The sequence below is a fragment of the Saccostrea echinata genome, unplaced genomic scaffold, assembly GCF_033153115.1.
Source record: "Saccostrea echinata isolate AGI-Se365-2 ecotype Australia unplaced genomic scaffold, CSIRO_AGI_Sech_v1 ptg000058l, whole genome shotgun sequence".
NCBI classification, from domain to species: domain Eukaryota; kingdom Metazoa; phylum Mollusca; class Bivalvia; order Ostreida; family Ostreidae; genus Saccostrea; species Saccostrea echinata.
This window is the reverse complement of record NW_026889807.1, coordinates 4,871,323-4,888,098: the sequence shown is the minus strand read 5'-3', so window position 1 is coordinate 4,888,098 and position 16,776 is coordinate 4,871,323. Positions and strand designations below refer to the sequence as shown.

The following is a 16,776-nucleotide window of genomic DNA, read 5'->3' as shown; positions in this document are numbered from 1 at the left end:
GGGGAAGATTCCATATCAATATGACTAATTGTGGCTTTTTTGTTCTTGAGAAGAAGATTTTTAAAGATTTTCCCTATATATTCCTATGTTAAAATTTGATCCCCCATTGTGGCCCCACCATACCCCCCGGGGTCATGATTTGAACAAACTTGAATCTACACTACCTGAGGATGATTCCATATCAATATGACTAATTGTGGCTCTGTTGTTCTTGAGAAGAAGATTTTTTAAGATTTTCCCTATATATTCCTATGTAAAAATTTGATCCCCATTGTGGCCCCACCCTACCCCCGGGGGTCATGATTTGAACAAATTTGAATCTACACTACCTGAAGATGATTCCATATCAATATGACTAATTGTGGCTTTGTTGTTCTTGAGAAGAAGATTTTTAAAGATTTTCCCTATATATTCCTATGTAAAACTTTGATCCCCCATTGTGGCCCCACCCTTCTCCCGGGGATCATGATTTGAACAAACTTGAATCTACACTACCTGAGGATGATTCCATATCAATATGACTAATTGTGGCTTTGTTGTTCTTGAGAAGAAGATTTTTTTCCTATATATTCCTATACAAATCTTTGATCCCTCATTGTGGCCCCACCCTACCCCCGGGGGTCATGATTTGAACAAACTTGAATCTACACTACCTGAGGATGATTCCATATCAATTTGACTAATTGTGGCTTTGTTGTTCTTGGGAAGAAGATTTTTAAAGAATTTTCCTATATATTCCTATGTAAAAATTTGATCCCCCATTGTAGCCCCACCCTACCCCCAGTGGTCATAATTTGAACAAATTTGAATCTACACTACCTGAAGATGATTCCATATCAATATGACTAATTGTGGCTTTGTTGTTCTTGAGAAGAAGATTTTTAAAGATTTTCCCTATATATTCCTATGTAAAACTTTGATCCCCCATTGTGGCCCCACCCTTCTCCCGGGGATCATGATTTGAACAAACTTGAATCTACACTACCTGAGGATGATTCCATATCAATATGACTAATTGTGGCTTTGTTGTTCTTGAGAAGAAGATTATTAAAGATTTTCCCTATATATTCCTATGTATAACTTTGATCCCTCATTGTGGCCCCACCCTACCCCCGGGGGTCATGATTTGAACAAACTTGATTCTACACTATGTAATGAAGGTTTCACATAAGTATAAACTTTTCTGGCTCAATGGTTCTTGAGAAGAAGATTTTTAAAAGATGACACCAAATTTTCACCAATTCTTAATTATCTCCCCTTGGAAGAGGGCGTGGCCTTTCATTTGAACAAACTTGAATTCCCTTCACCCAAGGATGCTTTGTGGCAAGTTTGGTTGAAATTGGCCCAGTGGTTCTGGAGAAGAAGTCGAAAATGTGAAAAGTTTACAGACGGACGGACAGAGGGACAGAGGACAGACAGACAGACGGACTACAGACAAAATGTGATCAGAAAAGCTCACTTGAGCTTTCAGCTCAGGTGAGCTAAAAAAGTTACACCATGTAACCTAACATTACTATAATTACATCATTTTAAAAGGGGGGGGGGTCACATGCACTACACAGACAGACGGACGGACATGTTGATTCCAAAATACCCTCCTGCCCTAAACTTTGCTTGCGGGGTTAAAATTTAATATACAAATGAAAACAAAAAATAAATGCAACCAGTAAGAGTTATCTCTTAAAATTTTATTATATCAGGTTTCCAGTTTTACTTACACAACATTTTAATATGTATTAAATTGTGTTTTTTATGCAAACCAATCAATGATTTTACAATATATAAATGATTTTACATGGGCTGTGCTCAAACATTATCACAAATGTTCAAGAACACTTGATTAAGGAGGTACATGCAATGCTAGATTTTGTATAAAAAAATTCATTGTAATTTTTTTTTCATATTTTTTTTTTGGGGGGGAAGGCTTCAATTAAGCCCCCCCCCTCCCCTAAAAAACAAAATAAAAAACAAAAACAAATTAAAAGAAAAAAAAAACATGCAAAGAAAAAAGAGTTGGACAATAAATTTTCAGGTAAAGGGGAAGGTACATTTTTATAGTTCTGATCTGTGCATGGCTAGCAGGAAAAAAGCCTTTCCCGCTAGATATTATGTTAATAAAATGATGACCCAGTTTTAAACGTTAAAAATTTAAATCACCAGATTACCTGACTACACAAAATACCAAGCTCTATATTGATCCAGAACATCCATTACACTAGTGTAAAACGAAAGTAAATTTATATAGAAAATTGACAGGAAATAGTATGTCATTGAGTCTCTCTAATACTATCTTTATCAATGTTACTGATTAAATGCAGAAGCTATAATCATTAAAACTTAAAATACTATTTCTGTACATTTTTGTCGATATTTAATTTTTACCTCAATATATTATTATTTATTATTGATTTGTGAATTTGTATAATCGACTTGCTCACAGTAATACAATATCAAGCATATAAAAATGATGCATGCGCAAGCATTAATATCAAAATGATAATTAAATTAATGAAATTCAATGAATACGTTATCACAATATAATTCAACCAGGTAATAGATATGGCTACCACCCAAGGACAGGATATCATTTGCTGTCAGTTTTGTCAAAACCCTGTAGAACACCACTGCAATCTTTGTCATGTGGACCTCTGTCTTTCTTGCATACCAAAACACATGGCAGACAAATCTAGGGGACATGAAGTTGTTGGATATACTTCTAGAAAAGAAGACACTGTTGTTCTTCCTACATGTCCTGTACACAAGAAAAAACAATGTGAGACATACTGTCAAGACTGTAAAATACCAATATGTATTCAATGTCTGATCACTTCACACAAAAAACATGAATTTATTGATATCAATGATATTCTTAGGGAATATAAACAACAAATGATAGCTGACACATAAGAACTGGAAAGTACAATTGTTCCAAAATACAGAAATATAAACCTGAGTACTACCACTGCAGAGTTTGACAAAGTTCTCTCTGCCATAAAAGAACAAGAAGATAAAATCTGGAAAGCTGTATGTGAAACAAGCATTCAACTTACAGATGAAATAACTAGGCAGAAAACAGAAGCTATAAGAAAATACAAAGAAAACCAGTCTTTGGCTGAAAAAGAAATCAATCAAATTGTTCAAGAGAATAAAGATATCATTAAAGGTAATGATGCCACAGCCATAATAATCTACCAATCAAGAAATGGGGATTTCCGAAAAGGCCCAGAATTACCGACATTTTCTTGTCCACAATTAAATCCTGGTATTATTAAAAAAGACCAGATTGTTGAAAAGTTCGGTTTTCTTCACACTGGGGATAACTCGAAGTAAAAACCCTTAATGCTGAAAATGATGGATGACCATGTGGTTCTAAGAACCATACAAAGTCCTTATGAAGGTGAGTACAGGGTGTGGAGAATGCGATGTGTGGGGAGAGATAAGATGTTTATCAGTGGAGATGACAGCACAATCAAACAAATAGACAGGACTGGATCCATTTTGAAAACAATTCATACAATTAATAATGTGTGGGCACTAACCATTAATTCACATCAGGAACCAGTGTTTTCAACGGTGTGTTTTCAAAATACAGTTATTTACATGTACAATGAGGAAAAAGTGAAGGTATTATTTGGCATACTTGGATGGTTTCCTGTTGGTCTATGGTATTCATTAACGGACATTTACTAGTGAGTATGCGTTCCATAGATAAGACACAGAGTAGAGTGGTGAGGTATTCAGGGACCACAGAGATTCAGACTATCCAGTATGACAGTCAGGGCCGACCTCTGTTTTCAACTGGAGATAATCAAACTGTACTTCACCTGACTGAAAACTCTAATGGAGATATCTGTGTTGCTGACCATGTCGGAGGTGCAGTCATTGTGGTTAATTCTTCTGGGGGGCTACAATTCAAGTATGAAGGCAACGTTTCCAAACTCTCAAAATATGAAGATTTTTTTCCATCTCACATTGCTGCTGATGTCAATACTCAAATATTGATCTGTGACAGCTCAAATGATATTATCCACATTATAGACTCCGATGGTAACTTTATCCGTTATATAGAATATCCGTGTGGTGTAGGACTATGTATTGATACTGACCACAATCTTGTTATCGAAGACAAAAAAAACTGGAAAAATTCAAATTATCAAATATCTAGAGTGATGAACACTATGAATGATTAAGAAAACAATTGGAAAGCTATCAAACCAGGTTTTTCTTTGAGTGAACATTACTGGTACAGCGTCGTGCCAAAAGTATTTGCGGAAAAATGGCGGACGTGATTCGAGAGTAATCGCGCTTGCAATGTAAAAGTGAAATATATGGAGATAACGAACTGTATTCAAGCTCAAAAGTCCATTAAACATTACAAAATAGGAGCAGGGCAAGCACGAACCTTCAAAACATCAGAGGTGAGATCAGGTGCCATGTAGGAGTGAGCATCCCCTGCCGACCGGTCACAACCGCCGTGAGCTCCTTGTCATGATCCGGAAATAACGGAAAAATCCGTGGACAATTCAGTGTGTAAATAATGGCCTATCAATTAGTACGAAAAACGTAAGTCAGCATTTGACTCAATGGTAAATTGTATTTGCTGACTAGGTCATTCTATCGACCATAGAACTTACGAAATGAAGACTTTAAACGAGACTGCTGATATTCTTGTGTTTCATCAACTTGTTTGTCAATAATTTACCTCGTTTTAGAAATTGTACTTACGTAGAGCATGCTCTTGCGTATCGAATCAACTGAGAGATATAAACCCCGTATGCAGGTGATGAAGGTTTATTGCTGCATAAGTAAGGGAAATTGACGATTGAAAAGTTAAAGTCATTACGTTTATCATAAAGCTTGGTTGTTAGATTACTATTAACGTCTTTTTCAAGTAAAATATCCAAATATGAAACAGATGTGTCAGACTCTGTGGTATCTTTTATCTTGTATAATATAAAATATAATAAAAACAAAATAAATGCTTACCTTTAGTACTTTGTTAAATGTCATTTGGATCTAACACATGCCATGGTGCGCCTTGGGATGAGTTTATAGAAATTCTGCCAAGTGTTTGAAATAACATCAAACAGCTGAGATAGCAATCCATATTATAGTAATATAGTAATACGTATCTCCTGCATGATTTTGGATCTGTCTTTCATATCTATGCCAATTTTTTTCTATAATATAATGTCAAGACTCTGGGTTGGCCACGCCATTCCCTGATTGTTATTTACGCGTGCATATTCATCTACAACACGACGCGGCTATGTTAAGGCTGTCCGAAGGCTTAACATGCATTAGGAATACCCTATTATATTTTGAGCTAGATTTTGATTTCAATTTGTAATCTATGTATACATGTGCAGTAAATTTGTGAAGAAAGTTTAATAAGGTATTGTAAAAAAGCAAATTTGTGATGTCACATGACTGTGTTGATTCCTAATTGTTGCATAAATATCCAATCGGCACAAGTGAAAAGCAAAATTAATGAGAACAGTCTGTTAAATCAATTAAACGTATTCTTGTGTATATATAAAGTGCTGGGGGCCAGTCTGAGTTTTGCTTCTTTAGAAAATATTTCACGAAAACTTCAACTTACCTACATACAAGGGGGGTATTTTCCACTCTTCATCACAATTTATACAAAATAGGATAAATCACATACCATCCCTTAGCAAAATTAAGTTAGAAGTCACACTTCTCTAATAGATTCACATAAAACATCTTCAGTTTATCTTTATTAATCACTTGTGCCAGTCTAATATATGCATGATTTATAAATTTTAAAAGTCTTCGAACGTGTAAGGAGGAGCATTTCATATTAATTTTTTAGTATTGTTTGAATACATACATTATCAGAATGAAACAAGATGTGTTTGTGAAACACTGATGCCCCCGTATGGCAACTCATAACAAAGGTTAAACTTTCTCAAATGCAAATCAAATATGTTAATACTCAAAGTAAGGTCTTGTCTCAAGGAATATACCTGTGAAATATAAAAGCCCTAGCAGCAACCATTTAATAGATATGGAAAAGGTTAGAGTTTTTCAAAAGTAAGACAAACATCAAGGTCAAGTTCAAATGGTCAAAATTAATGGTCAAAAGGAAAAGCCTCCTCACAAAAAATACACATGTAAAATATGAAAGCCCTAGCACCAACCGTTCATAAATTATGGCCAAGGTTAAAATCTTTCAAAAGAAGGTTAAATTCCAAGGTCAAAGGGTCAAAGTTGTTGATATCCAAAGTAAGGCCTTGTCACAAGGATTACAAATGTGAAGTATGAAAGAGCTAGCACTAACCGTTCAAAAGTTATGGCCAAGGTTAAAGTTTTGCAAAAGTAGGTCAAACTCCAAAATCAAGGTCAAAGTTGTTGGTATCCAAAGGAAGGCCTTGTCACAAGGATTACATATGTGAAGTATGAAAGCCCTACCTCTAATCGTTCAAAAGTTATGGCTAAAAATAAAGTTTTTCAAAAGTAGGTCAAATTCCAAGGTCAAAGCGTCAAAGTTGTTGATATCAGAAGGAAGGTCTTGTCACAAGGATTACAAATGTGAAGTATGAAAGAGCTAGCACTAACCGTTCAAAAGTTATGGCCAAGGTTTAAGTTTTGCAAAAGTAGGTCAAACTCCAAGATCAAGGTCAAAGTTGTTGGTATCCAAAGGAAGGTCTTGTCACAAGGATAACACCTGTGAAGTATGAAAGCCCTATCGCCAATTTTTCAAAAGTTATGGCCAAAGTTAACGTTTTTTTCAAAAGTAGGTCAAACTCCTAGGTCAAGGTCAAAGGGTCAAAGTTGTTGGTATCCGAAGGAAGGTCTTGTCACAAGGATTACAGATGTGAAGTTTAAAAGCCTTAGCACCAACTAATCAAAAGTTATGGCCAAGGTTAAAGTCTGAAATAACATTAGCAAAAGTGGGTCAAACTCCAAGGTCAAGGTTAAAAGGTCAAATTTTATGGTACCTAAAGAAAGGTCTTGTCATACGGAATACACATGTGAAATATGAAAGCCATAGCTCAAACCAATCAAAAGTTATGGGCAAGGTTAAAGTTTTGCGGACAAACAGACAGACAGAAAGACGGACGGACAGGGCAAAAACTATATGCCCCCCGAATCTTCGATTACGGGGGCATAAAAAGGAATGACGATATTCTATTGCAAATAATCACCATCATAACAGCACATGGAAACTTCATCCAACAATTCAGACACCTGACTTAAACATCAACGTCAAAATAAAATCTATATACCATGGGAAGGAATGTAAAAGTTATGAAACTCTCCCCGTCATCACTGCTCAAGTTTGCAGTGACTTGACGTCATATTCTATCATGACGTTATATCTGGGTAGTTCCGAGAAGTAACAACGGCTGGTACACTGTGATATTTATCGGACAGCCTTATCCTAGCCGCGGAGTTCTATGCACTGGTTCGTTGTCATCTTTAAAAACAAAGTAGTTTGCAGGGAAATGTCGGCAATAACAGGCCATAGGTGATTGTCAAGGAAGTTTATATATTTCTCTTGATTATTGTTACTTTGTATCTCATATAAAGTCCTTGGACCATACCAGCTGATACATCCTCATATCATTACGGAAATGTTTGGTTTCTGAAATTGCATATATGCACTTCGGACGATACGATTCTTGGCCGGATGTTCAGACATACACAAGGTTATTTTGGCATATAATCAGTTGAGATTTATCACTAAATATGATCATAGGATTCCAATTTTATTCAACAGTCCATCTTCGTTTGAAATACGCCATGCCAAACTTTTTCTTCTATTAATTTCTCAACCATAAGTTTTCTTACCAATCTTCTGTAAACTTTTTTATTATGTAAATTCCGCTTTACTGTTCTTGAGTAGGGTTTAATCTTTTCTAGCCCAGTGGTTCTTGAGAAGAAAATTTTTGACCCCCCCCCCCAATTTTCACTATTTGTTAGTTATCTCCCCTTGAAAAGGATGTGGCCCTTCATTTGAACAAACCTGAATCATCTTTATCCAAGGATCCTCTGTGCCAAATAAGGTTGAAATTGGCCAAGTGATTCTTGAGAAGAAGATGAAAATGTGAAAAGTTTATGATGACGACGACGACTACGACAACAACGACAACGACGACAGACAACGGACAAATTTTGATCGGAAAAGCTCACTTGAGCCTTCGGCTCAGGTGAGCTAAAAATGCAAAGCGTGAACTTTTTGCGATGTCCGCCACTTTTTCTCTAATACATTTGGCACGACGCTGTATTTCTCGTAAAATAGGCTGAATAAACTCTGCATTTTCAATAGTTGTTTCCCTTTTAGGGCACAATACTAATTTTTTTCTCCTCTGTAACTTACCCGTGATTACCTGTATTGTTTTTCATTGCTCGGAATCTGCCTCATTAATTTTAAGTTGATAATGTTACACAGGGAAAACAACACCTTACGCTGGATGACCATTACGCCGGTTGACCCTAGATTGACCCCGGAAAGGGGACGAAACAAACTCTTGTAAAGGTGAACCTCATCAATATCATATAAACTCTCTGTTCTGAAAAACTGTAGGAGGTGACATTCCAACAATATGAAATTAAAATGTAGTATATTTTTCATTGAAATGACAAAGCCCAACAAATGGTATTTTCCCCATAAATAATCAAAAATCAAAATCCAAGTATACACATATCTAAGATATAAGTACAATTGATCTGCAAAATTAAAAAAAAAAAACTTATCTTAAAAACTGTAGGAGGAGTTACCACCCAGAAAAATGATGTACCCTTCATGCAATATTTTGAAGAAAAAAATATTTAAGTTCTATAGCTGGTATTTTTTCATAAATAGTAAAAAAAATCAAAATCCAATTAATTTGCACATCTCTGATGTATGTACAATTAATTTGCCAAATGAAAAAAAAGAAACCTATATTGAAAACTGTAGTAGGAGTTTTCCATGCAAATGATGTACATTTTTGACAGCCATTTTCAACATTTCAATAACCAGTTTTTCCTACGTAAAAACCTTTAAATATCACATGGAACACTATGTTTCGTCATAATTTACTTGACTGTGCATTGTTTTTCTTTATGGCAAAACGTATAGAAAACAATGTCATAAATTCAGCCATTTTGAGTACTACACGCACTACCTGTATTGTTTTGTTTTCAGAGTTTTTGAGAGTTCACATCCGATTTACACAACTTCTAGGATATCATTTCTGATACAGTACAAAAAAGAGAACTATTCCCAGACAGCATGCATATATTGGCCCAACGTTGGTGATTGACTGGCATGTTGGTTGTACGTTGATATCGGCATAACATAGATGGACAAATGTTGGGCCAATGTTTGATAACGTGCACTTATTAGTAAAATTGGGAAACATTGGCTTCATGTGGTTGGGCTAGCGTTGGCCCAGTGTGTCTTATTGTCATGTAAGTATAGTAATAAAATTTAATTGGTCTTATATGCATGTGATTGAAAACATTACATGGCATGGATTTTAGCAACATATTTGGGAAAAAAATTTGCAGTTTCAGCTCTATCAAGATGCTTAGTTACTATATCTTATGACAGGTCCAGAAATTATTAAATTTTTTACTTACTTTGATATCCTTTCACACTGTGAGAGAATATCATTTTGGTATCCTTTCACACTGTGCGAGAATATCACTTTTATTCAATAAATAAATCACAGTATTTCACTGTTGAAAATGTAATAAAATACAATTTCTGGCCAGTAAAAATATCGAGACAACTCACATCTGATTTAATTGAAACTATAAAGGTGAAACATACTTAATAACCTTGCGATTGCAATGAAATTTAAAATAAGAAATACTAGCTTGTTTAAACATCGTATTATAATACAAGGTTTTTTAAACATGATTATGACATTTCTTAAAATTTTGCTGAAGTTAATTTTTGTGATCAAGTAATTTTGATCAAATCAGGGGCCCTTACTTTGCATAGAAAATCCAAAATATAATTCCAGACTTATTAAAGTAGCTAAGACGGCATCATTTCCGAATGAAACTCAAAATGCTCAGGACATTGTTTTGTATGACCTTTAACATTAATGGGTTTAATTATAGCAAATAATTCATTTTAACAAAAGGACCCCCTGCCTTAAAATATCAAAATGTTGATATTTTGTGATCTTTATTTTCAATCGTGTTAATTGCATTTCATTTAACACAGGTCCACAATTGAAGACTTAAAATAATTTAACATTTAACAACTGCTCCCATCTCTGGAATTTCTAGTGGTCGGTGTTTATGCCTGTTCAAAAGAGCTAGTTTCACTTTTGCATAAAATGGCCATGTAGGTATACCAATTCTATGTCCCATTTTTCAGCATCAATATAAAGTAGACACTTCGTATCTTTATTCCTATAAAAAAAAGTTTCCTATCTGAGAGTCCAGGTATTAAAAACAGGCTTTGCAAAATTGCAATTTCATGAATTTTAAATACAACAGGTTTATTTGAGCATTTTATGCAAAGAATCAAGATATGAGCACATTCCTCGACCCCCCCCCCCCCCCCCAAACAAAAAAAGGTTTTTATCATCTTCAGAAATTTACGTCATTTTTGATAGATACGCTGTCACCAAGGGTTTAAATGATACATGCATTAATTGATGCATTGTCAACTAAAACTTAGCAGTTTGAATTTTTCAAACCTTTACAAGGTAAAAAAGGCCGTAAATGAACCCTGTTCTTTGTTTTATTCGTAGATTTTTAAGAGATCGATCACTGTTCGATAATTTCATCTTGTAATTATTAGTCTAATAAAGCTTTTATACAACTTGCAATCTGTGAACACCTGTACCCTGTAAAGCTTGATTTCCCTGATGAAGTTGACTCACACAGAGCAAAAAAAAAAAAAAAAAAAAAAAAAAAAAAAAAAAAAAAACTGTCAATACTGAACAAAGATTGTAAGGTATTTATATGAAGCATTCAAGATACCGTTTAAAATTTTTTTAATATATATATGTTTTAAGGAAAGAGTTATTATCTAATTATGTATCTACTGTAATGCAAGTTTGTTTTGAAATATTCGGTCCCTGAAATGGTGATCAACAAAAAAAATAAAATAAAATAAAATATATTTTCTTTTTAAGAACAATGCATATGCCTTAAAATGCTTTTCTTTATTTTTTTCTCGTGAAAATTTGATTACTTAACAAACTTTGTAAATTTCATACAAAGGTGTAGTATAATGTAGCTTCTTTTTTTTAAACACATCCCAAACAAAGTTTATAAGATTACAATTATAATTTAGACGAATTATCTTGAGACTTATTCATTTCCGAATTTACAACCTTTACCTAGTTCCAGTAACCAATCCAGTTTGTTTTAATCTTCAGGGGGGAAAAAAAGAAAATATGACTTCCATCCGGGACAAGATGTGTTTCATTCTAATCCTCTAATGCTAGTGATTATCATTGTAATCCTTGCTGCATTGCCCTTTGTAATTTTGTGTTAACTAAGACATGACAGATAAAATCAACATCTCGAGAATGTGGAGATGCAGACCATGAATCGTCAAAAAGGACACCCTTAATGTTCCTGTTCATAATACACTCTACAAAAGACCAGCCTCTTGTTTACTAAACTCGCAATTTCATGGGAATAAAATATAGCTAAAAAATATAAATTCAAAATTGAAGCAAATCCCAAGAATTGTATAATTCTATTGTTTCCAAATTCACTTCAGCCATCTTCTTGGGAATTTTCTCTTACTCTGATATTAAGGTCTTAGTAGAAAAAAAAAATATTGGTTGCTGTACGTTAAGCATGTATCCTTTTCAGAGATGCGGTGGAAACCAAACGATAACAAAAAAAGCCAAAGGAGTGGATGACGAAAATTGGCAGAAAAATATAAAAGAAGACTTTAAGAGGGCTGGGTGGTCGTGGCCATTTTTATACTCTTTTGATCTCCTTTAGAAGAAGAGCTCCATATAAAGATATACAAAAATGATCAAATTTTAAAACTGAAATGTATGAATTTTTTCTTTGCCAAATGATAGTTGACAGCTTAAGATATCATATCTAAAAAAAATAAGTTATATCTGATGGTTAATTTGTTGACCACCCAGCCTCCTTAATGTAATAATGCAGAAAAAAGACGGTCTCCTCAAATATTTTAAATATTTTTAATATTCCAAACAATCAAAATGATTTTGAATTATCATACACATGAACCCTTACTAGATTCCCTAAACTCCATAAAAATCCTTACAAACAAAGATACATAGCGGGTTTAGTAAATGTTTTACCAAGCCTCTGTCTTTACTCCTCAATAACAAAAAAATACAGTAATGAAGAAACAACAATATATTCAAGAAGTGGTGTAAATCAAATGTGGATACATGAAAATGTAAAGAACTTTAAGAACATTTGAAATCACAGAATTTTACCACAATCAATATTATAAAACGTTCGACTTTTCGACCGTTTATGCTAAAATTCCCAACGATATATTGTAGTCCAGGCTTTTTGACATCATTGACAGCTGCTTTTTCATTAAAAATGGAACTTGTAAATTTACTTATCTTGTCATTGATCATTTGCAAAATTATTTTGTTTTTAAACATTCTGATTGAACACACACGTACTCTAAAGCTGACATTAAAAAGATGCTTGAGTTTCTAATTGACAATATCTATGTAGTTTTTGGGGCCAGGTCTTAAATTCCAACAATCTGTCGAAAATCTCATGGTACCAATTGCGCCCCGTTATTAGCAGTCCTATTTTTGTATTCATATGGAGCAGAATTTAATCAGAAACTTCTACACGAGAAGATGAAAACGCATGTTGTTGCCTTCAACTCCACATTAAAGTATATCGACGACGTATTAACAATTAACAATATTTACTTCCATTCATATGTCGAATCGATATATCCAAGCAAGCTTGTCATTAAAGATACCCTGAGTCTAACACATCTGTTTCATATTTGAATATTTTACTAGAAAAGACGTTAATGGTAACCGAACAACCAAGCTTTATAATAAACGTTATGACCTCAACTTTTCAATCGTCACCTTTCCCTACTTAGGTAGCAAATTACCCTTATCACCTGCATATGGGGTTAATGTCTCTCAGTTTGTTCGATACGGAAGAGCATGCTCTATGTACAAACAGTCTCTAAAACGAGGCAAGCTATTGACAAACAAGTTGATGAAACACGAATATCAATAGCCTCGTTTAAAGTCATCAGTTCGCAAGTTCTATGGTCGATACAATGACTCTCTCAGCAATTATAATCCACTATGAAGTACAATGCTGACTGACGTTTTTATACTAATTCTTAGGTCATTATTTACGGAATTGTCTACGGAATTTTTCAACTTTTCCTGATCACGACAAGAAGCACAAGGCGGGTGTGACTGGTCGGCAGGGGATGCTCACTCTTCCATGGCACCTGATCCCAGCTCTGATGTTTTAGAGGTCCGTGCTAGCTCTGCACCTGATCTGTATTTTTTCAATGGACTTTTGAACTTGAATACTGTTCGTTCTCTCCATATTTCATCTAATGAATGCATACATGGAGTAATGAAAACGAGTTTAAAAGCGTGCTTACGGGCTATTTTGGAGTAAATAATAAAACTACATGTAAATGTAATTAAGATTTTCAATGATTACATGTAAGATTACCTCTATTTTTTGTATTTAATAGGAACAGATCTTTATTACAATTAATTTTACCCCATGTCGACTAAATAGTGCGTTCCCCGCTCTTTGTCGACATTGTACATCATAAACCCGATTAATCTTGATCAAAATACAAAGTCAGAATATCAATAACCTCAATAATACAGAGATAGCATATTTTGATCAGTTGATAAAATATCAGAATCTATCACACTTTGTATGTACATCCTATTTACTGTTGATAAAAAAAAAAATCACGTGAATGGTTACATTAGAAAGATTACATTGAGAGATTAAACATTCAAACTTTTAATGAAATAGATGTCTCAAAGGATGGCAAACTATTTATCTTTAAGGTCTATCTTGGTTTTATATTTTATGTGCTTTACAAATTTGGAATACGTGTCCTGTCTTTTGTTTCACAGCCATGTTAACAGCACACCGACCGACCACAGTTTAGTTTCGACAGATTCAGCTACGATACATCATCTTCTTGACAAACAGATGTCTTACTTGGAGAAAGAGGTGCAACTACTTACAGAAAAGGTTTCGAGTCTGGAAAGGAATCGGTCCAATACTGACACTGAAATGTCGAGTTTAAAGCAAAAACTTAGAGCTATTGAACAACGCCTTTTGTCCACCGAACAACAGAATATTGAACTAGCCCAGAAATTAATATTAGTGGAAGACCTATGTAACCGTACGAATATTATTAATCAAAATTCGAATCTTCAGGAAGAGAGACTGAAAAAAATCGAAAGTGACGTAAGCAACACAGTGTTACTAACACGGACATTGGCTGTCAATGGTGAAAAATATAGAAACAGAACACTGAATACAGAACAAAACGTGTCACTTTTAAAAGATGAACTTCGAAATGTCCATTTGTTCTTAATGGAAACAAGCACCAAATCAGAGGAACTGAATTCGACTTTAGAATGGCATATAAACAGTACTACACTGAAAATTCAAAAAGTTGCAGGTTAGTTAATTACAATTATTTTTTTTAAAATCTTATAGATGAAAAATTCAAAGAACATGAAATATAAAATAAATATTATTTGTTTTTTGATGAGAATGAAAACACAAACAACACGATAAAGCAAATGGTATCAGACATTCGACAGGGCCATCTTGTGTCACAGAAATTCGGGAATTCAATCAATAAGTTGGAATCGAATGTTCTAGGTATTGAAATGTTTGATTTTTTAAAAGTAAAAGTAGATATAACACTTAGTTATTTCAGAATAATATTTTGTTTATCTTATTAAAAAGGGTTGATATTCTATAGACAAAGTATTATCTGTGCTTCATCATATACATGGGGGATTTCAAAATGTGCTTGGATATCATATTTTTGATACTATAGTTATTTCTTATATAAAACGTATGGGACCCATGTCGCTCTTCTGTGCAATTAAGCTGCGGACACTGTAGATTCCTTATTTTACGCGAAATGGCTCTTAGACGAAAACAGACATTCCTGGGTGGAATGTTGATCAAGATATTTACCTGTATTTCAGCAACAAAAAAATATATTAATTTTGATTCGCAAGTGATGCAGCTTGCAAGATTACACTAATTCATTTAAAGTCTCGCGTATGTTTAAGAATCTACAGGTTCGAGGATATGCTGACCAAACGTTTGTATTGTCTGTTATAGAATTCCAGTATAAAGGGGGATATATTCCAGATTGTTTTTTTTTTTTTGGGGGGGGGGGGAGGGGGGGTGAAACGGTTGTATCATTCTCCTGTTATTCATTTCATTTTACTTTGAATAAAAACAAATCTATCATGTTTTTCAATTTTAGATATTCAGAATCATGTCGGATTTACTGCTGGTGTAACAATTGACAGCTCATGGGCTGGTTCAACTCTGGTGTTTAACAAACTAATATACAGCAATGGTGGTGGTTTCGATACCTCAACAGGCGTATTCACATCACCTGTTTCAGGGATGTTTGTTTTTTATGTTTCCACAGTCTCAAAGTATGGCAATGATCTATTTCTGGACATAGTGTTAAATGGTGCAAAAAAGGTTAGAACAATGTCATGGTATCCAGGTGGCACGCCTCTTATTCAAACAGGAACAAATGCTGTTTTTGTAAAGTTACAGACTGGGGACAGGGTTTGGATTCAAAAGTACAGTGGTGGAACGTATCACACATACAGTGATGCACCGACTGTCACATTCACTGGATTTCAGTTATAAGCAGTTTATAGCTGAGCTTTGTATATCGTTAGAAAAGGAATAGGCATAAATATTGAACTTATTTATACTTGGGAAATTATCTTATAAATTGAATAACTGTACAGGAGATTCTAACTGAACACTTCTTTTTTTTTAAATATTTGAAATATTTAGAAATTGGTTATTATTATTATTATTATTATTATTATTATTATTATTTTACATTTTGTCATATCATGTTGTTTACGCTGAATTGAGATTGATCTGCTTGACTGACTCGTACCGGAAACCTAGTGATTAACATTATTTTGAGATAAGAAAAAAAAAAATGCTTTATGGGTAGAAACTGATTTCCGAAAGGTGACATAATATTTTCTCTGATGAGTTATCATAATTTTGTACTGCAGGGATGGAAAAAAATTAATGATAGAAATCACAAGAAAAACGTTATCATATAAGAAAAAAAAAAAAAAAAATGTTTCTCTCTTCTTATAAAATGTACTACACACACAAACAGATATAGATATTGATGTTTGCCAACAGAATTACAAATGTCTCACACCTTAATGACGCGTATATGCTACAGATTATTCAAGATTTGCTTCACAGTATGGATAAAGTATGATGCATCCTAGCAATAAGGCATTTGGCTTTGAAATACCCGGAAAATGTTTAACTTCAATGAATGAAAGATGCTTTTTTGAAATTTCTTTTTAACACTTTTCACATGACTTCTTCGACTGTTGTCCACAGACTCAGTTCGGTTGTTAAAATAAGGTATTTAAAGTACTGCGCCCTACTACTTACAACAAATCAATGATCGCAAGACCCTTCATAATGCCGAATCTCGTCAAACATGACGCTGCACTTTCAGAAAATGTGCTGAAACAAACCTTGTGCATTGCAAATAGTACATTGTTAAATAACAACTGTAACAAA

At 34.0% G+C, this 16,776-nt stretch overlaps 1 protein-coding gene across 1 annotated transcript; it reads left to right on the top strand.

The window, feature by feature from the left end:
* Positions 1-3,695: 3,695 nt before the first annotated feature.
* Positions 3,696-15,858, top strand: LOC133174585 (uncharacterized). Its single transcript, XM_061309690.1, has 3 exons — positions 3,696-3,916; positions 14,073-14,629; positions 15,458-15,858. The coding sequence occupies exons 1-3, from the start codon at positions 3,696-3,698 to the stop codon at positions 15,856-15,858; spliced, it is 1,179 nt and encodes a 392-aa protein (XP_061165674.1).
* The last annotated feature ends 918 nt before the right edge of the window (positions 15,859-16,776 follow it).

Excerpts from the sequence above, each read along its gene's own strand:
- LOC133174585 (XM_061309690.1), top strand. The coding sequence starts at position 3,696 with ATGCGTTCCATAGATAAGACACAGAGTAGAGTGGTGAGGTATTCAGGG. Across the intron at positions 3,917-14,072 it reads TCTGGGGGGCTACAATTCAA|CCATGTTAACAGCACACCGA; the intron begins GTATGAAGGCAA and ends TTTGTTTCACAG. Across the intron at positions 14,630-15,457 it reads GAAAATTCAAAAAGTTGCAG|ATATTCAGAATCATGTCGGA; the intron begins GTTAGTTAATTA and ends TTTCAATTTTAG.